The following is a 22,363-nucleotide window of genomic DNA, read 5'->3' on the forward strand; positions in this document are numbered from 1 at the left end:
CTTTTGCCAGGTAGTTATTCTACCTTAGGTAGGATGGGGCATAGATTCCCCCGTCAGTTATCCTCTACCCCCCTCACAGATTGTATCAGCACCGCATCCCTAGATATATCAGCAGGTGAGATCGGTGTGTTATACAGGCTCCTATGTCAGTCGCCTCTAACAAGTTGTCATTGCTGTTTAGTGTTCATTTACAATTTTTCTTTCATTTTTTATGCAAATTGGAACAACCTAAATTCTTAATTTCTAAATTATATGTTGACTAACATCTGAGTTGATTTATGTTTTTCAAAAAAAATTATTCCATGAAAAATTTTTTTCTTCAAATTGTTGTATTCAAATTTTCTAAATTATTATTTGGTATTAATTTAAATATATTATTTTTTTATGAAATTTGCAAGCATTTTTATTGGAAATTTTGCATGGCATTAAAATTGGATTAAAATGTATGTGTGTATCTTGATGACATAGGAGTTGAACTCACTTGATTGTGATTTCATGCACTAACCGCTCGTATTGCACTCACACATAGCTATTGCACGTATTTCTTCATGCGCTAACAAATCCTAATTGATATAAGGGTATGTTCAGACTATAAATGTATTTCTCTACAGAATATTGAATACATCTATAATCAATTCACACTACAAGTTTTTAACGAAAACCTATCAACTGGACCAGTAAAAAATTCAATTTACCTTAATACTAAAATGGATGGAAATTAATTCCTCCAAGAAATTATACAAATAACATTATCATGTTTGTAATATATTGGTATATTTATTGATATGCTGATTTAAAAGATGTGATTAAACTGCTGGTTTCTAAATTCATTGGTCAACGAGCATTATATTGAAAATACAAAATAGTCTGAACACACTTGAATATTTGACTTGTTGCCAAAAAAAATGTACTATTTATATGCACTAGTATCTGCATAGTGATTTGAATGAATCGCCAAGAATATAGTGCAATATAGTGCATATTCAATGGCCACACATTCAATAGTTCATGAGCATGCTCTAATTGCATTACTAACCCTGGTGGCAGTAGATAGGTTTCTTAGAATATTAGTTTTAGAAGGTTTGAGATATTAGCCTATATCCTAGATAGAAAAACAGAGATTATTATTTTCCATCTCCCTAGCATGATATTAAAACAGTAGTATATTAAAATACCTTTATAGATTAAAATATTTCCCTTAGAAGTATTTTGAATAGAGCTTATTATATTGGTGAAACAACAATTTTAATCTGTCAAACTAGACTGATGACTCTATGTAGCTTAGTGTTCTTAGATACAATATAGATATAAATATAATATAATCCTATGCTTTTAACAGTGACCCATTTGTCTTGGAGTGTATAACCCTGTTGTTAGTACTTATCCTCATACTCAACTTTGTGTGAACAAAAGGTAGTATAGAATGTTTATATACCTGGATATAGGCAGTGGGAGTGAAAAGGACTTTGATAATAGCCGACTGTTTTCAATGATAGGATATGTACAGTAGTAGTACAATCTGTTTACTTATCACCTTACATTGCAGAATTGTTTAAAATCAGTCGTGCGGTTTATATACATCTAATAAATTTGTCCGTTGAGAATATAGGATTGGTATGTGATTATGAAATGGAACTAAACTATTTTGTTAAAATTAAAGACAATAAATATTATTATTCTGGAAAGATTAATGTAATGAGAAAACATTGAAACTAGAACTAATAATAAGAATTATAATTATTAGTATATTTATAATTATGAATTTATAGTGAATGCATATTTTTATTACCAAAACATGATAAATATAATATTTATTTGGTTAAAAAGTACAAAAGACGATAAAGTCTACAATTTAGGACATCCGGCCTATCAACAATTTTAACTAATGACTATAGCATTTCAAGTTGATCTAACACCAAAATATTGACATACAAACATTTAAATGAACATAGAATCGGTATAAATATGAATTTTAGAAAGGGACCATCTAGAACTACAGAATTTATAATTTATTCATAATTTATGATTTATGTGATACCACAAACGTATGACAGTTCATTTTGACGTGTTTCACAAATTATGGTTTTAATCAAGGTAAAAGCTTACCAATATATTTTAGTACGTAGGCAGATTCACAATTACGCCAAAGAGGTATATGCTGGTAGTTTCTGATTTATTCATCTATATTTGACGTATCTGGATTGTTTATGCAGTATAAATTGCTACTGTGTTTCATTGTGGGTTCTTGTCGTCTTTCACGTCAATGTCGGACAATCCTTACGGCTGAATTAATTAAATAAATACAATTCTACCTTTAGTATGTACAATGTTAGGTTATGCTTTATTTTATAGTTTTACATTAATGCAATTCATTCATTTTAATGTTACTCATTATCATCATTTTTCATTTATATAATCATTTCATATTTCATCATTATTATTATTATGATTTATAAATCCTACATGTATATACAAAATGTCATGTTGATATTGTAACGTTTTATTACACTATTATATTTTATGCTGTATTTTCACACTATAATACACTGCATTACACTCTTACAGTCTTATACTGTATATATATATCTTGTATACTTTGCTCTTCTGTATTCTTTTTAACTATTTCTCTATAATACAGTCAACTCTGAAACTCTTACTCTCCATATACCATGCCAGAAACTCTGCAAAAAATAAGGGCGAATAAAGAAATTATTATGGACTAGTAATTTACATGGTCAACAAAAAGTATTCATGAGCTAGGCCTATTTACCAGTGTTTTCGCTACTGGTTACTAGTTTTTAAAGAAACACTTCAGGAAAACGTTGTTTTCATACCTTACAAACCACACTTGCTATGGGCTTGTATGTATTCTGAAAACCACACTTTCCTGACAAAAAAAAGAGACATTTTACCAGACCAAGGGTATCCAAATGTTGAGTTGACTGTAATAATATTCTTTCTTTGTATAATTCTTTCTTCTCACTGTTCACTTCTTTTTTCACTTGGTTCTTCAAGACGGTACAAGATCTCTACGAGCCTCACCATCTTCAGCACTACTGCACCCCTCTGTCGTCAACGGTAGTAGTGTATGTTACATTGCTGTAAAGACCTATAGGGGCTTGCAACCGGGGGAACTGTCGCTAACTAAAGGCGATATCGTACAAGGTATACTAACTTAAATCAATTTATTTTGCTTTACTAACACTACATGTATTTGGAGTGCAAAACAATATGATAGCCTAGCCCTCATGCATAAATATTGTAAAATGTCTTGGTTGTGGTTCTTTTTATGTATATTCTTTTGCCGTTCAAATGCAGTTTTATTCAGTTAAAGGGTGGTTTTCAGTTTCAAAGGGGCTGTGGTTTTCAGTTTCAAAGGGGCTGTTATTTAATGCAAGCCATTTCTAGTTCTGTATTTTTAGTATATTTTTCCCTTTGTATAATCAGTGTGATTTATTTAAAATTAGAGTTCTCTTATACAAAACAATGTTGTGCAGTGTTTTTGTGAAGGGGGGGGGGGGGGAGGAGGTTTGGGGAATCAACTCTGATAAGTATACAAGAGAGATTTAAAAAAAATTTATCATTTACACTTAAATTACATTAAGTTGTAATTCTAAGATTTATGTATTAATTTTAAATCACATGCATCATCGGATTACTGCCATTTGAAGATATTAACATTCAAATGTGAATAAAACTCTTAATGGTATTAAAAGATGAATAAATCTGCAGTAAAATACAGATATAGTTTAGTACAATTTTACACTGTGAACGTTTCTTTTGAAATGAAAGAATTACTATCCACCTACAACCTTGGTTGTTTTGTACAATAATTGATAAGTAGGATAAATCTGGATTATCCAATCTGTATGTACTGTAGGCCTTAAATAATGCTATTCTATATTGTTGAACTTTAATATAAAACCTTCAGATATAAAATTCACAAATTGTATGTTCTGTTCATGCTGTTTTGTGACAAAAAAAATTCCCTATTAAGTAACTGCATGCAGTTTTTTTTAAAGCATAAGACCACTTAAAGACCAAATACTATACTAGTGATGAATACGTTTAGAACAAATACCCAAGTTGAATAGAAAGTATTAAGCACTCTAAAGCTCTGTCTAAACTATCAAACTTTATGTGACAAAAAAATGTGATGGGCCCATTATATGGACATGATGATGTCATATTACTACCTTATTTGGGTATATCGCTACCATACCTTGGGAACATCACACTTTTCTTTGTCAAACTAGTTTGATAGTGTGGACAGAGCTTTATACATTACAATGCAGTTGATACATAATTTGTATATTTCTTGACATTTTTATTTTAGTGACAAACAGAACAGATGAGAGTTACTGGGAGGGAAGTGTTGGACATGCACATGGAGTGTTTCCAGCATATTGCGTTGATAAAGTTGTCATGCGAGGTACGTGCTATGTGATATCATTTGTTACCTTTAATAAATAAAAATGATGGTTCATAGCTGAAAATAAGAAAGTTACCTTCATTTTGTGTAGAAAGAGGAGAGTATAATTGTATTAAAATTGTACAGCTTTAGCTTGGTGGTTAACATGTTTGCCAACCAGAAACATTGATTTTTGCCTTTAAATGCATGTGTGAAATAATTTTTGTTTAATGTATTATGATTACATTGTAGATGTACTATACAATAATTATATTTCAATAATGTACAATTTTGAACTCTGTTTATTATGGCACTGGGAGGTCTACAAATTTACCTCTGCTTGCAATCTGCAGATATTTACTTTTCTTTTCAAAACAACATCTGTAAACATCATGTTTTGATGAGCACTGTAAACTTTCACTTTTAGTTATACTTTGTTGGTATATAAGCATCGATTGATTTAAATTAAAGAACACATGCTTAAGTTCCAGCTGTCTTTGGCACCTGAATAGAAACGTTCTTTTATTGTAAAAATCTCAAATTTCAATAAACTTCAAATTTAACCTATTTGTACACAATTTGAAATAAAAGAACTTTTCTAATTGTTTATCCTGTCTAGATAATATTTTGTTTAAGAATATTTAATTAATATTTATTCAAAATATAATTATTTATGTATACTTTTAATTTGATCTGAGATTGTGAATAAAGTTATTCTTAATTATAAAATGTCTTCATATATTGTATATAAAAATGTATGCAACAGAAGTTGTAGTAATATGCAAATACTATGATTGAATTTTGTCGTGAATAATTGACAAATTATCACAGCCTGCCCTCTATAAATGTTTAACTTTGTGGTTAAGGCAAGCCCATTTTGCTTCTACGTGTATAGAAGAATATAAACTATGTATTTTCTTTTGAATACCAAAATAATAAAATTGTTTATGATTATGTATGAATCATGTTAAAATGTATTGTTAAACCCCAAACCAATAATTCAGTTGAATATTGTAATGAGATCAGTGAAGCGTATCAATTATTCATCCACCAATAGGCAGCTTATCTATTTAGAGTTAGTACAGAGTAGTAAGTTGACATTCATTCGTGGTTTAGTTACCGGTAGGTGGTAGAATGGTAGATGGTGCTTGATAGGTAGACAGACCTACAGGGTTACTGCTGTGTCTGTTATGAGGGTTTCTTTGCAAGCTTCTTGCTGCGTTCATTTGGATTTGTTTACTTCTTAGTCTTTCATCATGTTAAAATTTGTGGTTTACTCCACAGGCAAGAAGGTGGAAGCAGACACTATATCACTGTCTGTTGGATCAGATTCAAGCTCCACTTCTGGGTAAGTTGCAACATTATATCTAAATTATTTTTAGACATTAATTTCAGAATTATAATTTGGAATTTTTTCTTTTTCTGTTCACATAATATAACAATTCTGATGAATTTATGCAGCTTTAACACGCTTGCTCTATCCACCTGAAATGTACATTTAGAAGAATAACGGATTAAAATAATTACAGTATATTTATGTTTGTTAAATGTACATCCTGCAATGAAATTCACTTGTTTTGAAGTTTAATCATTATGCTGTAGTTTTAAATTTGATTTATTTTATACATTTTTTACTCTATGTTCAAATATGATTTTTATGACTTTTTGTTTTCTTTTTTGTTCTGAAGTGAATTTTGTATTATACAGTATTATAAACTTACAGTATTCTAAATAATTTAAACTGTAAACTATTAAAAATGAGAAAACTACAAGTAAACTAATGAAGCATAGCAAAAGACAAGTCACCTTTTGTGCACCTTGGATCATATGAATGAAATACAATAGGGACGTGGTGGTTTAAACTTTACTTGCGTTATTCAAATAATGTATTCATTCATATACTACGTGTGTACATTAATATTTAGCATGGTACAGTAGTAGGGGAATTAGTTTTACAAATAATCACGAAAATATTGTACTACTTTAGTGAATTATTCATTCATGAGATACTCTGTGGTTTTTTAAATGCCATGGTGTTGCCAGATTGGAATAGAACTTCTTGATAAAGTTTAGCTGTACAGTAGACTAGTTTGAAGCAAGTAATTCCATACATTAACTGATTACATTGTCAAACTAACGGATTTGATAATTGAATTAAATGTACAGATTGGATGGCTTTTGACTTTCTGCTTTCAAACCATTTATCAACCTTCTTTCGGTCTTGAACTGAGATGTCACTGCAGAAAGATAAAGTGATATATGAATAATTTATCTCACTTAAAATGGAACATAAATGCTGCGGAATAAATTTATCGTGAGATAAGCTTTTAATATTCACAGTTTTTCTGAATGATGCAAACATTAAAATTAGAATGTAAGACTTTTAAAGAACTGAGATATACCATCTGTTACAGTATGCTTCCTATAGTATCATGTACATTTTAGATTATCTAAATTGTTGAATATGATATATTAAAAGATATAATTAAATTTTAAACAGCAAACTATTTTGAGATATATGCATCTGTACTACATCTTGTTTACAAATAACTGTCCTGGTAATAAAGTATTATTACCCATTTCACTTTGTGTCTGGTGTTTACATACACTTGTGTGCAGACCATACAAAACTCCATGTAGTTAAATTATTAATTTAAATGGTAGATTCAGTTGATCACTTAATTCTTAACCTTGGTACTATACTAATCAAGTTCTTTCTCAGTGGTCAGTCTGTACTTTCATGGACTTTACCAAACTTAAGTTCTTTCTCAGTGGTCAGTCTGTACTTTACTGGACTTCTCCATGGATAAACCTAAATCTATTTGGCCTAATTACTATCAATCAACAATGCATGCTCACAACAATATGGCAATGCTATTTTATTCATTTTGTTGAAAGGAGATGAACCTTTGTGACCTGAAAGGTCATAATGTACAATCACTTTGTTTGTTTCAAGTGTCAGAATAGCAACTCACAAATAATACATTGATTAACATTAACATTTGCTGGTATATTGTTTAGAAAGAACATTATTACTTTATATAATTCTATATTCAATTCAACTATATTTCAGCTGTCCATATGCAACATATACATACAATCAAAAGAGAAAGAAGTACAAAGCATTATGTGACATATTGGATATTGAAATTTACAGTTTGTTTGGTCATTTTATTTTTCACACCCAAAGTATAAATGAACTTAAAACATTCACAAGATTTCCTCATCTTTATTATTTATAATTTTTTTTCAAAATAATTTGTATATATCATCATATATCACCAGGCGATTTAGAATTTCTTCAGTTCTTGTAATGTTATTTATCAAACAAGTTGTACATATATAAGTGAAATGTAGAGATTGTAAATAAGTATTCTCAGGTTTTTTTTGTTGATTAAACACTACTTTCTCAGTACTTGATCATTTGTACAAAGACCAACCTCAGAGGCTAAGAATCACCGGTCACTTTCCTTTTTTCTGTTCAAGAATCACCAGTCACTTTCTCAATACTGTTACTTTAAAACTTGCATTCTATTTTATCCATTGTACTCTGTCTGTAATCAGTAACTTTAAATTGTTAGGGTGTACTGTCAATACAAGGACAATCTTAATATCCTTAATTGAAATAGCTTTAAACTTTTGCTTTCAATTCCATCAGTGACTTTTTTTTTAGTTGATCACCTACCAGTATTTCTTTAATATTTTAAATAACTATGAATTCCTTGGAAACAAGAGAATAATCCATAACGAAAAATAATTGCCTTAAAGCTTATTCGGATATACGACGGTAATTAAAAGTTATTACATTTGCACAATAAAATTGTTCCTGAAAATGAAATTTCATTGAACATTTTCTTTTTCATAATGGAAAATTTTATCTAGGTGTAGGCCTACTGTATGTTGACAAAGTTGTAGTTGTTTAAATTCAGATGGGTTAATTGAAGTAGGATATCTGCTTTGTTTGGCAGTAAAGGAACTGTTTTTATTTGCTTGATATATTTCACCATTGCTATCACTTTCTTTTTGATAAAGAACAACATGTTTTAGGGTTAAAAAGTGTGGTGGCCACTTCCAACAGTCACTAAAAGTTCATCAACAACACAAACAAACAGTGCTCGTCACCTATGATCTACTGTATGTCTCTGTCAACATGTGTATAATATGCATGGTTCTAATTGTCAATCAGTTTTCAGTCTCAAAAAAGGTGGTGAATGAATGAATGGTGAATAAAAGTTCATCATCAACAAAAACAAACAGTGATTATCAGCTAGGAACTATAATTGTACACTTTGTCTATAAGGATATACTGTACAGTAAGCATTGTGGTCAACTTTTTTGAAATGCATCATGGGTCTCTCATAGAGACCAGCTTGTTAATGAGTTGTGTCAAAGGTCAGGTAGTTTGCGTCACATAATCAGGTAGTTTGAGTCAGAAACGTCTACAACAGCTTGAGAAAACAATTATTTATTGTCTAGCATAATAATGGTTCATAGTTGCTTATACAATGTAGAGTGTTGTTGAAATATTAATATGTAGATTAATTCTTGTATCTAATCAATAAATGTGTATACTACGTACTGTTCTGATTTGTTTATAGAGATTTTCAGAAAGACTCTAATGCCAATGCAGGTTGAAAATAATCTAAAAACTACAGAAGTTATGTTTAAAATTAACGGTACATTTCCGTTGTATCAAATAAATAATTGCCTTGACCATTTAAATGAAAGAAATTCAAACAATTCCACTTGCAGTCCCCAAGAAGCAGATATTAACTGCCCACAAGTGGACAGACATTTTGAGATCCCATTGGGAACGACACCAGTCTGCTGTCCAAAACGTTAAACTTGTCATTGCTGGTAGAGAACTTACTGTATCTATTTATTGAAACATACATTTCTACAAATATTGATTGTCTTCTGTTTCTGGAAAGGTGTAAAGAACTTGACCTAAACCTGACCCCAATCTCATATTTAATATGTATGAAATATTATATGTGATGCTGAAGAAGGAGTTGACATTTCCTGTCTCTGATGGGACTTGTAAAATGTGTCGCCTGAGGCTTTAAATTGTTTGTCAGTTCTTGTGGTAAATTAACTCTTGTGTCTGCTTTTGATTGATGTTTTTATCTAAATTAAAATAATGTACTTTTAATTATTAAATATGTTTTATTGTCTTGTTTTGTTCTTTTGTCAGATCCATGACAGTCTTCTTTCTCCATGCTTCTCTATTTAGTATTTCTTCTTTTAGTTCCAAATGTATTTTTATTTTTTAATCTATCAAGCATAGCTCTCCTTTTCCTTCCTCTTCTTGTTTACCTTCATATCTTCCTTCTATCGCAATTTTATATTTTTTTAGTATTTACAATTATTTTTTTTTATCTGATGATCCTCATTTTTATTAGCAGATATTATGCATTGTAATTGTCATCTTCATTCTGTTTTTGGCATTCATTGTTTTACAAAAATTCATCTGTACTCTTGTAGATTCAATCAATGTGCTGTTTCCAATTGTGTTCAGGTGTTATTATATCTGGCAAATTCAGTTTATACTTAGTTTAGTTTCGGTGGTCTGTGATTTTACGTCTGCTTGCTTAGTCATCAAACTAAAATAGGTGTAACCCTGACTTTGGTGGGTTTCTGTTGCAGGGGAGACTAAACATGAATCATTCAGTAAATATTGTTTGATTGTTGATCATTTGCCTTTAAGGATTTTCTGATGGCTGTACTCTTTGTTGGTTACAATTGATACTGACTTAAATAATCAATGGATTGTAGACCACTGTTTCCCATGAGTTGTAGTTTAATGGCTATTGTTAAAAAAAGAAAGACTATAAAAGCTAATTGTATTGATTTTCTGTAAAAGTGCAGTAAGAGTTTTGTTGTTATAAAACCACTGAAGGAAGCTACATGTTCAGTTACTGATTGTAATAAACACAATCAACCAATTGCTTTATGGGAAAGAAAAGATAATTAGCAACAACTTTATGAAAAACATTAATTACGATGTAGTCGTACCTTGGCCTTTAAGTTCTTAGCTCATACTGATGTGAGAGAGTAAAAATTATAAAAAGCAACTAAAATTATAACTTCCTTTATTATATAAATTATAATATTGTATTGTAATATTTGAAATCGCCATGGAAACATATTGTAACTAAAGGCCATTAAATTCCTTTTGTATAGAAGGAAGTAAAATGGCATAAAAATGCTATAAAAATGATAATTATTAAATAAAGAGTAAATAATGCGAGTGAATAAGCCACCCTGGACAAGATTTAAATAAATGATTACGGCAACAAGCGATAACAATAATACCTTTCCAATAATAACATCCACATAAAGAATATAAAATATACCAGCATCATCAAACTACGTCAGGTGATTAAAATACCTACAGGTGGCGTAGAACAAGACACCACCCAACGGTGACTCACAACTAGTCTTGTTTATCCATCTCACGCTTCCCCATAAATTCTATTTTAATTATTCAATACAATTACTGTATTTTCCAGAATTTCATTGATTTCGTGGAACATTTTTTATAGCTTCCTCATCTCAACCCGAGAGTGTAATTGGTAGATTTCTAAGTTACATTTCTTTAGAATTTAATCTGGTAGTACATGATAGAACGAAGGTATTTCATGTATTTCAGTTACTTGATATGCTTTCATTGATAAGTTCAGCTTTTAATGTCTGCCAGCAAAAGATATTATATGTAGCATTTGTATCTGCTCATTCTTGCCTCATCATGGAATGAGCTTAGTAGTAAACTAAACGATGTAATACTGTATGTTGAATTTGATTTGTTTTAGATTTTTGTCCCTAATAGTGAAAAAGATCTACTACTTAGCAAGTATTATTTATTTTGTCCGTTTTCTTTCTGAATCTGAAATTCGGGGAAATCAAGATCGATCGATCACACATTCTTACAAGTGTGTCAACTGTGCAAGAGTTCAAATAGACACCTAAACATTTAATCATGATCATGATTAAATCATTTCATTTTTGAAAGATCACAAATGAGTATACTTAATGCAACAGAAACATACCTTGTTAATTCCACTTAGGCACGTATGTTGTGAAGGTATTAATTAATATTTATCTCTACATAGAGCATGCATGTTATGTTATATTGGATAGAATTAATATTTATCACTTTGCTTCTATTTATAGGAATGTCATCATTGCATTATGATGGTAGATAATATCATATTCCAGTTTGGGGGATTTTAAGAAACCTATTAATTAATATTTATTAAGTAGGCCTATTCATAGCTTAATTAGAATGCTAGGATTTAGAAGTAATGCAAACGAAACAGAGTATTTGAAACCTTTTGTCATTGCTTTTAAATTGACAATTGGTTTGTTTTCATTTCAAGTAACAATACTATTGTCACTTAAAAATATTATTTTAGAAATTATTTTGTTTAGTATATAAACAATTTATTTACAAATTCACAATTTGAATTATCTGAAGGTTTTTGTCTGACAGATGCAGTCTTGTCATTGGTATACCAGTTAAGCTTGGTTCCCACTAGAACGTAACGCAAGGACGTAAACGCAACGCAACCGTTTTAACCAATGACAAGCGAAGTTATAGACAGTTAGCAATCACAAGCGAATAAGCCATCGCTTGTGATTGGTCAATTCACTTGCGTTGCGTTACGTCCTTGTGTTGCGTCACTAGTGGGAACCACGCTTTATTTTTATACCAGCATTATATAATGATATGTATTAAATATACATATTTATAAGCTACTCTTTGAAGCTTATAACACCAGTTTAGACTTAAGTATAGCTGTGAAATAAGATTGTGTATACTCCATAATATAACAATTTGTTTGATATAACCTATTTTGGTTTTAATGATATTATTTTTTTTACTTTGCTGTTCTTAAATGGGTTTTACTTATATATAATTATGCAATGACGACTAGGTTATTACCCCATGTTTTCACAGACATTGTAAATGAGTTGTTAATTTAGAAGGACTTATGGTGCATTAACACGTTTACTTCAACCATTTTATTTCCTTCATGTTTCTACAATCCCATTATAATTGGGTTTAAAAATAAACTGTACTCATTTTATTGTACTTATTTACCAATTGTCTTTTGTATTAATAAGGAAATTATGCAATTAAATGAAGTAAAAGTACATATCCCAAGTGAAATATTATAGGGGTTTTTTTCAAAACATTTATCTGTTTATTGAACTGAACAAAGGATGGGCGATTTTCTTCCACTTTTATTTTAATTAGCTAACAATAGTAAATGAGATATATCCAACACTCTTATAACATTGACAAACAATACATCTACCTGTCACATTTTGTTCATTGCTGGATTGTACAGTTATTTAGTTCAATGCCATGCACCTTGCAGGATTTGTCAGAAATCATAATGTATCTGTTTTTTCTCTGAATTTATAACTCTATTTCAGTTTGATAAGTTCAACTATAGGTCATTTATAATTTAATTAATAATTCATAGAATGGCTGTATTCACACATTAAACTTTGAGGTAATTGTTATCAAACTTTCCCAATAGTGGTTATGACATTAGTTGGATCAAAATTTACTTCATAATTATGTCCACTTTTAATACTGATATTAAATAAAAATTTAAAAAAAAAAATTTCTTTTAGTGGTGCAACGTATGAACACATCCTGAAGACTGTTACCATAAAACGAGGCAAGAAGGGATTTGGATTTGTTCTACGTGGCGCAAAGAGTAAGTACCCATCCTTTTTCAGAGTCTATCCACCTCAATAGATAGATATCTCTTCAAGAGGACATTTTATTGTATAATTTTCTTTTTTCAGATCAATCTAAAAAAGCTACAGAGCATACGTATATAAACAGTAAGAAACATGTATTAGTTTAAGCACAGGTGATGGAGCATTTAATTAGATTATAATGGGAACAAGTTTACCCATGTTTTAATAATATTAATATATATTATCAATGAGAGGCTCGACCAAAAGCTTAAAAATGACACACAAGTTTATCCCTCTTGTGTGCCATAGCATTTTAAAATAAAATGTTATGCATTTTGGAAAAACACTGAAAGTTGGAAAAGCAGCTGATATAATCTACTTGTTTAAACCATGGAGGGTTTTTCCTCCATGTTTAAACTAAATGTTATTAAATTTGCTCTCTAACATTTAGCTTCACATATTGTATTTTAAAAATATTGTGCACATATAAGTAAGCTACAGTACTAACTAGATGGGCTTATTTAGCATAACAAAATATCGTTAAAACAATTTACAACACTGTACCTTGGATGATAATAGATGAATAATTATGAGTACATAACTTAACTAATACTGTACTATTCATATATATTTACTATTTCGCATTAAATAATTAAAAAAATTTTGGCCTAATCTGCCGTAAATTGCTCTCTATACCAAGTACATTTAAGAACACTCCCCTCAAGATTTTTTTTCCGAAAATGTTCTTAAATCTAACAAAGTTACTTCCTAATGCAAAGCTAATTCAAAGTACTATATTTTATAGATTTAAGCTCAAATAGCTACTTTTATTCTTGAAAGAACCTCAATGCATAGTTACTTTATTAAAAAATTATGGTAATTATTTGAATTACTAATAACTAATTCATCTAAAATATAAATACAAACCGTGACAAACTGTGTGTACTACAAATAAATCTGACACTTACATTAATGATTGTTTGTTTGTTTTCAGGTAAAAATGACATGGTATTTAAGCCAACGTCAGAGAACCCAGCACTGCAGTATCTGGACTCAGTTGACCAGGGTAGCAATGCTGAAAAGGCTGGCCTAAAACCTGGCGACTTTCTTCTAGAGGTTTGTTTACATTGTTACTATATGCCATGATCATTTTCTAGTTTAGTAACTAAACATTTACAGTCGGCCGTAGCGAAAAGTTAAAAACAGACGAGGCAAAGACGCTTTAAATATAATTATTTATATAAAATATGACAATTGTGCTGGGAAATTGGGGTGGGTGGTGACAATTTAAAATGTCTGCATATGCTGGCTACAGTCCTGGTTAAAAAGTGAACCCTAGGTTCTTAGAACAGTTCATTGTCATGAGTGAATATTTAAGTTTAATCCATGGGAATATTGCAGGTTAAATTACCTCATAATTAATTTATTTCTAAAGTGTGGTTTTGATACAAAAATACCATTTTCATCTGTTTTCATTTCAATCATGTAGGATATCCGACTTTTTATGCAAACAATTATTGTTTGTCACAAATAATATTTGAAATGCAAGTTTGCATAATATTAATCTACATATTTTGTTTTATTATGTATCACAAAATTAATAAAATGATATTTTACAAATAAGAAAATACTGTCTTCCTCCAATTGACAGTAATTCTACATGACTCAATGTAAACAAATGTAAATGAGCTTAATAATGACCACACCCTAAATGAGTAAACGCTCCACATCTTTCATCCTCCTCCTCACGTAATTAAAAATAAAAGCATCAATGATTGCTCTTAAGAATAGGCATTTCTTAGATTGCCTTTGCCATTATTGTTGACGTCATTTGGATTTACTTCGTTAAATGAAAAGTGGGCTAAATTAATTGCAATCTTAATTTGTATATATTGCCTATATCCTACACCAACTGTAAATTATGTTTATAAAAATAAATAAATGTCACAAAATTAAAGATTTCATAATTATATTTTATAAAACATCACATAATTATTGCTGGTTGTCAACATCATTTATTGATACCTTATACAATGCTGAACATTTTTACTTTCTTTAACACTAGTCATCATTCTTATATCATTATATTTGGGTGTGGATCTCAAAATCATGTTTTCGTATCAAAGTACTATGTTATATCGTCCAATGAATTAGTGCCAACAGATCATGTGACTAGATTACTCAAGGATAGAATTCGGTCATCTATAAAAGTAGATTACTGTATAAAACACAATCAGTTTAATTCAATTTGTCAGCCCTGTGCACCATTATTCTGATTCCAATTCAGTTTTAGACCAATGGCAATTAAGAACAAATCAATTATATTTAATTTGAAATGTTTAATAATAGTCCTACACACAGAGCTGGATCAAAAAGTCCCAATGTACAGTATTAGAAATAACATAAAATTGATTCCAATATCTTAAACATTGGTACTTGATTTTAGAGCATGTTGTTGTCTATGTCAGATGTATTTTAGTGCATTTGCTCTGTAATATTTCCGAATACTTAATATGTTTTTCACTTTTTAATCTGAATACTTGATCAACTTGACCGGATAAATGTTTCATAAGATGATTTTTTTATCCTACTTATCGTAGATTAACGGAGAAGATGTGCGTCAAGCAGAGCATCATCGAGTTGTTCAAATAGTCTCTAAGTGTCCAGACACTCTGGTGATTAAAGTAGTGACTGTGGAGAAGACTATCACTCCACGTACACCTAGCCTAGATTCGCATGGCTCGTACAAACGAAAAGGTGAGGCACTCTCCTGTACTTTGATGGCATATCAAATTTACCAATTTTTTTAATATAGTAATTAATTAAAGTATCTAATATACAGTAGTTCCACTCCTCACCATTATTAAATCAATTATTACATTTACAAATTAATTAATTACATTTTAAGATACGGTATATTTATTTTATTGGTGATATACATTATTTAATTAACACTATTATTAACAACTTTATATATGCACAGTTTATTCTTTCAATATTACTATTTTGTTGACATCTATGGAGCTCTAACGTATTATAATATTACTTTTATAAACACTATAAATGTGTATATTTCTTTGAATAATAAGAATTGTAACTTATTTTTTAAATTAGCCCCACCACCACCTTTGAGGTCAACCAATACCAGACTAAGTTTATATGGTAATTTAATTAGTTCCTAGAAGCTTTCTCACACTTGCTTTTCTTCAATTTAAAGCCTACACGTTTAATGTATTATCCTGTTTGCTGTACAGTATAGTGCTATAAATTCGATTCATGTCTAAATTATTCAGTTGTGACACAATTAAAAATTGTCAGCGTCCTGAGTGGATTCAATATAGTAGTGCTTGAAATAATGTGCTGTGTTTTTACTAAAGAGTACTTATGTTACTGATAAATAATGTGACATCATAGATCAATGGTTTCATTTCCCTTGAGTGAGTTAGATGGTGTTTGTTATAACACCAAGTGTGGATATACACATGCTTTGAATTTAATGGGTTATAGCTATTGTTACTAACATCAAGGAATTCTTATGCTTAATATAAATTCTTATGGTTATTGGGTAGATGAAGGGTTTTTCATCAACTAAACAATTTAACTTTATAAAATATCTTAAGATTTTCTAGATTATTCATATTACTGTAGATTTTCTAATACTTTCATGTAACAACTAAACTAGTTCCATCTAAACTCTTAACACATTTTGTTTACAAAAATAATGTATGTCTATCATAAATTTTAAATAATTTGCCAAATTTGTTGAAAAATATTTATTGTCTTCTGGATTGTCTGCCTTATTTCCATTAATGTTCAGTGGCGTAACGGCTATGAGCACTCACTGGCTAAACCGAGGGGCCCCAGAGCTTATGAGCAGTACCAAGAGGAAATACAGGCATTAAAATAAAAAGCTAAAAACGCCCGAGATCTCCTGCGTTGGAGGACCACTTGGTTCCTCAACCAGGGGCCTCAACCAGGGGCCTCAACCAGGGGCCTCAAGCATCTGCGTTACGCCACTGCTATTGTTTTTTATTTAAAGAATTTATGAATGTTTCAAATCACAAACTGTTCAGCTAACTATATGTTGACAATTTACTCTTTTTTAAGTTAATAATCTTCATTTATAAGCATTACGCTGTTTTTTTTAGTTACTATCTTTTCATGGATCTTGTTATAAACAGTTTGTCTTCTAGTTTTTTAACATGTTTTTAAATTTGTCTTTTAGATGATGATAGTATATCAATTGCAAGTGATGCATCATCAACCAGTAGTCAAGGCAGTAATAAGATTGCATCAATAAGATCACGGCCGACATCAAAGAGGGTGTCTTCTCAGCACCTCGATCAGATTTTACAAAGACAAGGCAGCAAAACATCAATAGTGTCAACATCTTCAAACCCTAACAAACCAGTCATTCCTGCGACTCCGATATTCCGTTACGGAACAATGGGAAGAAATCCTAAAGGCACCGGTGATCCAATGGACAATACGTTACCTAGGAGGTCGTCAAATTGTGGCAGTGATTCTGCTCATTCATCTTTGAGGTCGTCGCCGGCTTCCTCGTACTCTCTAGCAACTGATTCCTCATGTCAAAGTAGTACTGATAGTGGCGTGCCTATGAAGATGGAAAGAAGTGTGTCGGAGCATTTTAGTCAATCACAGCCATACGCCATTCCTCACAAACCTCAACAAGCATTAAATACACGATCAAAATCAATGATCAGTCTGGACACATCAGCACCTCCAGTTACACTGGAACCAAAACCGAAGAAATCAACGCCAAGTCCGTCTCCTGCGAGAGCTCTTGCTCTGCGTGAACAGAAGAAGCGTAATGGCCAAACACCAGCAAACCCACCTCCACAATTTAATCCTAAAACACCCCCTGTCAAATCTAAAGTTTCTCATGGAGCACCTCCTGCTCCTCCACCACCTCCTCCGATCGAACCTCCTCAAAATAATAATACAATACAAGCAAAACAAAGTAATAGATTAACACAAGATATCAACGCAAATGGGGGTATGCCTGTAAGGAGAAAGAGCGAACCTCGAGAGCCAAACACATTTGCTGCTTCGATAGCACGTGCTGCAGAGAAAAGGAAAGAACAGGATAATTTAGAACAAGGCAGTGATCCTCAACAGTCACATGCTATGCAGATTGCACTAGCCGCTCGACAACGAAATATGAATCAAAATAATCAATCACCACGAGTTGGCGCACCCCCACCTACAGGTTTGCAAGCCGAGATCTTACAAAGGAAAGCTAAGTTTAATGCGAATGTACAAAGTAACGAAACTATTGAGGAAAAAATTCAAAAACGTCAGAGAGAGAACAATGCACAAAGACCTAAATCAACTCATGATGCTTTGCTTGAAGCCATTGCTAAAAGGAAGTCGAGGCTTGATCAAAAAGAAATGGAAGCAACCAGTAATGAAAGTCAAAGTAGACAAAATAGTTTTGAATTGTGGAATGATCCTCCTCCGCAAACAACAAAACCAGGTAAAATTCCTCCAACTGTTGCTCCAAAAAGAAACCCAAACACAAAACTTTCTCAAAGTGATGGTTTACTCGAAAGGAATTCAACTCCGCAATCAAACAAAAATGGGTTTAGTAATACAAACTTTAAAACCAGTACACCTAAGCAAAATGGCTTACATAGCACAGACTCAAGGAGTCAATCTCCTGTAGTTCAACCTAAACAATTTAATGGCACTCACAAAGGCAAAGCTATTGATCAGTCTCAAAATAATTTCTCATCAATTTTAACTCGCTTCCAGAATAGTAGTCCAAATGGGACACTTAACCCGAATTTAGGCGTGCCACCTCCACCAAGCAATAGTGAGAACATTAATCAAATGGTGTTGGAAATTGTGCCGCCACCACCAGCTATGGATATCAACAACAGACCTCAAAGGATCAGTCGTGATCATGCATTTGACACAGCTAGTGTTATCTCTTCAATGTCTTCTGTGTCAACTTTGTCAAACTTATCCAATGAACCATGGGATTCATTCCAGCCAATTGGAGAACAAGACGATAAAATGGTGAACATTCGTTCAAATGCTGGATCCAATAAAATCAGTAATGGACTTGTATCAAACTCATTCCAAGGTTTGTGAATTTCTTAATTCTGTCTCTATACAACCCCTATCCAAAGCATTTTACAATTTAAAGCTCTGTCTACACTATCAAACTTTATGTGACAAAAAAATGTGATGTGCCCTTATATGCACATGATGATGTCATATCACTACAATATTTGGGCATATCACTACCAAATTTGAGCACATCACCAAATTTGATAACATCACACTTTTTTTGATCAAACTAGTTTTATAGTGTAGACAGCTTAATGCTTTGTCTAAACTATCACACTTTATGTGACAAAAAATGTGATGTAGCCATATATGGACATAATGATGTCATATCACCACCATATTTGGGCACATCACACTAGTTTGACAGTGCTTAAAAGTCAAATTTCATTTATTTCCTCTTCACTTTCCAATACATTTTGATAAATATAATATATTTGTTTATTTGGAGTTCAGTGAATAATATTCAACTTTTTGTTTTAACAGCTTCAACTTCTTTTAACAACAAAGAACTGATTGAATGGCAACCAGAGGATGTTGCTGATTGGCTAGTTAGTCTTAAACTCGGAGAATATCGTGACAGCTTTTTGGAAAATGAAATCTCAGGCGAACACCTTATGGCACTTTCAAAAGACGACTTTAGCGAACTTGGAGTTACACGTATCGGCCATCGATTAACAATTGAAAAAAATCTCAGGAAGATTAGAAGTACATGATGCTTAAGTTGTGAAATATGAGCGTTTCTGAAATGTTTATTTAGGATATAATTGAGATATTACAAATTACACAGCAAGACTATGACACCAAAATGCAAGATATTTTAATGGATTAACTCTAACAGCATTCAAGATAGAGAGTGTTTCTCTCTCTGCATCTTCTTTCATCTTTATCATCAATTGTGACTTGTGAATTGTGAAATATTTCAGAAATAGAAAATGCACTGACTTTTTTTTTTCAAATAAATTGACTTTTTTATCTGCAATATGATTGGTCACAAGTTGAACCATTATTATTACCTAACAGACTGCCAAAATATTTGCGATATTTCTCAACTAACCATTGTGCAAAATAGTTTATAAACTAATGGTAAACATGAGGATAATATACCAACCAACGCATGCAGAGAACCGTAAAATGATTAGCCTGTTATTTCATACTACATAGAAGCATGGTTTAATTCCTCTAGACTTTTTGCACAAATTCTATTGCTGAAGAGCATAGATATGAATAAACATACTTTATATGTAAATATAAATAAATGTAAATTAGTTCATAATTTGGATATATTTGAAGATTTACATAGAATTATATGAATTGTGTTTACATTTTTTGTTTTATTATGTTACATCCAGCATTTTTAATTTAGGTGATATGTGTTTTAAGAATGGAAGGTTTGTGTGTGGGTGTGTATTCTTCTTTATCGTTTCATTTTGTAACATATTTCCTATTATATTTTTGCAGTATTTTAAAAAAGAATAGAATTATTTTTGTGCGCGCTTTCTAATTTCTCCTTATTTAGATTTTTTATACCAAAGCTTAGATATTTATGATCAGGATGTTGCACAGAGGAGGAGATATTTTAACAGATTTTTCCATATTTATGATAAATTATATATAGATGGCGCATTTTCAAATATTTTAAATTTGGACAGAAAGATGTTCAAATAATGTAGTTTATTTATTAACAGCCCAGTTTAAAATTGTTAGAACACTTTGGGTAAAACTTGTCAGATTATGATGAGAAATGTTTAAGATTATAGAATAGGAAATGCTTTATTTCTCAATAATTCATGGAAAGTTTATATCTAATTATTTAACATTTACCACAATTCAGCTTCAGTATACAAATATTTGTTATTTTGGTGAATTTGTGCATTAAACCATCCCTAGTGTAAATTATGACAGAGAATCAAATTGTATAGGAATGTGCTGCTTAAATAAAAATAATAATAAAATTAACAATAATAATTTGATTTTAATACAATTGATATACACCTTGTTTTGATAATGTTTAATGATAGCAACTTTTGTTTATAGTGTATATATAAATACATTATATAGCTTTATTAGAGCAAAATATTAATAGCAAATACAGAAGGTACAGAATTATTAATAGTATTTATTGAAATTTATTGTTTATTTGCTTATTTTTTATATTGGAAATTTATTGATTATTATTTTTATTAATACTGTACTTTAAATGTTTTATTAGCCTTTCTTATTTATCACATGTCATTTTACATTTTATTTTTGTTTATATTTTCCTTGTAAAATAATTAATGTTATTTTAATGACTTTAGAGAGAACATTATTAATTGCATCTAATTATTGATTTATATTTTGATATTTCAGTACAGGGTATCATAAATGGCACCTGGAAATTCACTAATATTTGCATATGCAAACTGCCTAATTAGCATAATTATATGTTGTGTGGCTCTGTCTTCTGTCTCACCTTAGTCGATGCATACAGAATCAGTTTATTTTAGTGTGTTTGTAAATAATGTATGTTCGAATGGTTTTATAATATATAAGATGGTTCTTGATAAAGATTAAAGTGTGTCGGCAAATTAATTCACTCATTTCAGTCTTTTATTTCTTGTCACGGTTGATTGCTTTTGGCCTATCATCTCACTTAAAACATCATACAGTGAGGATCAATGTCATTAGGCATTTAATGATAATGCAGATTGTCTTCAAATTAAGTGACATACTATTCTCATCATCAGAACTGTACAATCAACACCTAGTGCATTTATATACCTACTACACAGTTAAATTTAAATGAGGCAATAATAGCATAATAAAGAACGAGGTAAGTGGACAACAAAAACAACAATCATATTGCAAGCGTCTTATAATACAGTTTGTGCATAAAAAGTAGAAACAATAATTTTTTATGATCTGTTATGACACTGCAAGAATTGGCTTTAATTGAATAATAAAAGAACTGTACTGTAGAGAATGAGTCACTTTTTAACCGACATTTTAAAATAGCGTAGATAAAGCAGAAAAGGGCAGGCCTAATAACGTTCGACAAAACGCACAATCGTTACGTTGATTTCAATTCCAGCGCGCTCCAGCGGTTAGACGAAACAAAAGATCTGACCAATCACCGTGTCAGAAACTTTCATCTAGCAC

At 30.9% G+C, this 22,363-nt stretch overlaps 1 protein-coding gene across 8 annotated transcripts in view; it reads left to right on the forward strand.

Annotated features, from left to right (window-relative positions):
• LOC140041117 (uncharacterized) overlaps nucleotides 1–21,796 on the forward strand; it is a 63,097-nt gene extending 41,301 nt beyond the window's left edge. For 4 of the 8 annotated variants that reach the window (XM_072087514.1, XM_072087508.1, XM_072087515.1 and 1 more), the window contains 11 exons: nucleotides 1–10; nucleotides 3,016–3,165; nucleotides 4,337–4,432; nucleotides 5,696–5,759; nucleotides 13,058–13,143; nucleotides 13,235–13,273; nucleotides 14,124–14,245; nucleotides 15,730–15,886; nucleotides 16,244–16,291; nucleotides 17,355–19,238; nucleotides 19,709–21,796. The exon at nucleotides 1–10 is cut by the window's left edge and continues 86 nt beyond it. In XM_072087514.1, coding sequence (XP_071943615.1) covers nucleotides 1–10; nucleotides 3,016–3,165; nucleotides 4,337–4,432; nucleotides 5,696–5,759; nucleotides 13,058–13,143; nucleotides 13,235–13,273; nucleotides 14,124–14,245; nucleotides 15,730–15,886; nucleotides 16,244–16,291; nucleotides 17,355–19,238; nucleotides 19,709–19,938 — 2,886 coding nt within the window. In that variant the 3' untranslated portion in view covers nucleotides 19,939–21,796. The remainder of the gene's footprint in view (nucleotides 11–3,015; nucleotides 3,166–4,336; nucleotides 4,433–5,695; nucleotides 5,760–13,057; nucleotides 13,144–13,234; nucleotides 13,274–14,123; nucleotides 14,246–15,729; nucleotides 15,887–16,243; nucleotides 16,292–17,354; nucleotides 19,239–19,708) is intronic. The other 4 variants (XM_072087510.1, XM_072087509.1, XM_072087512.1 and 1 more) reach the window with 4 other exon arrangements.
• The last annotated feature ends 567 nt before the right edge of the window (nucleotides 21,797–22,363 follow it).

Source organism: Antedon mediterranea, chromosome 2 (assembly GCF_964355755.1).
Source record: "Antedon mediterranea chromosome 2, ecAntMedi1.1, whole genome shotgun sequence".
NCBI lineage: Eukaryota > Metazoa > Echinodermata > Crinoidea > Comatulida > Antedonidae > Antedon > Antedon mediterranea.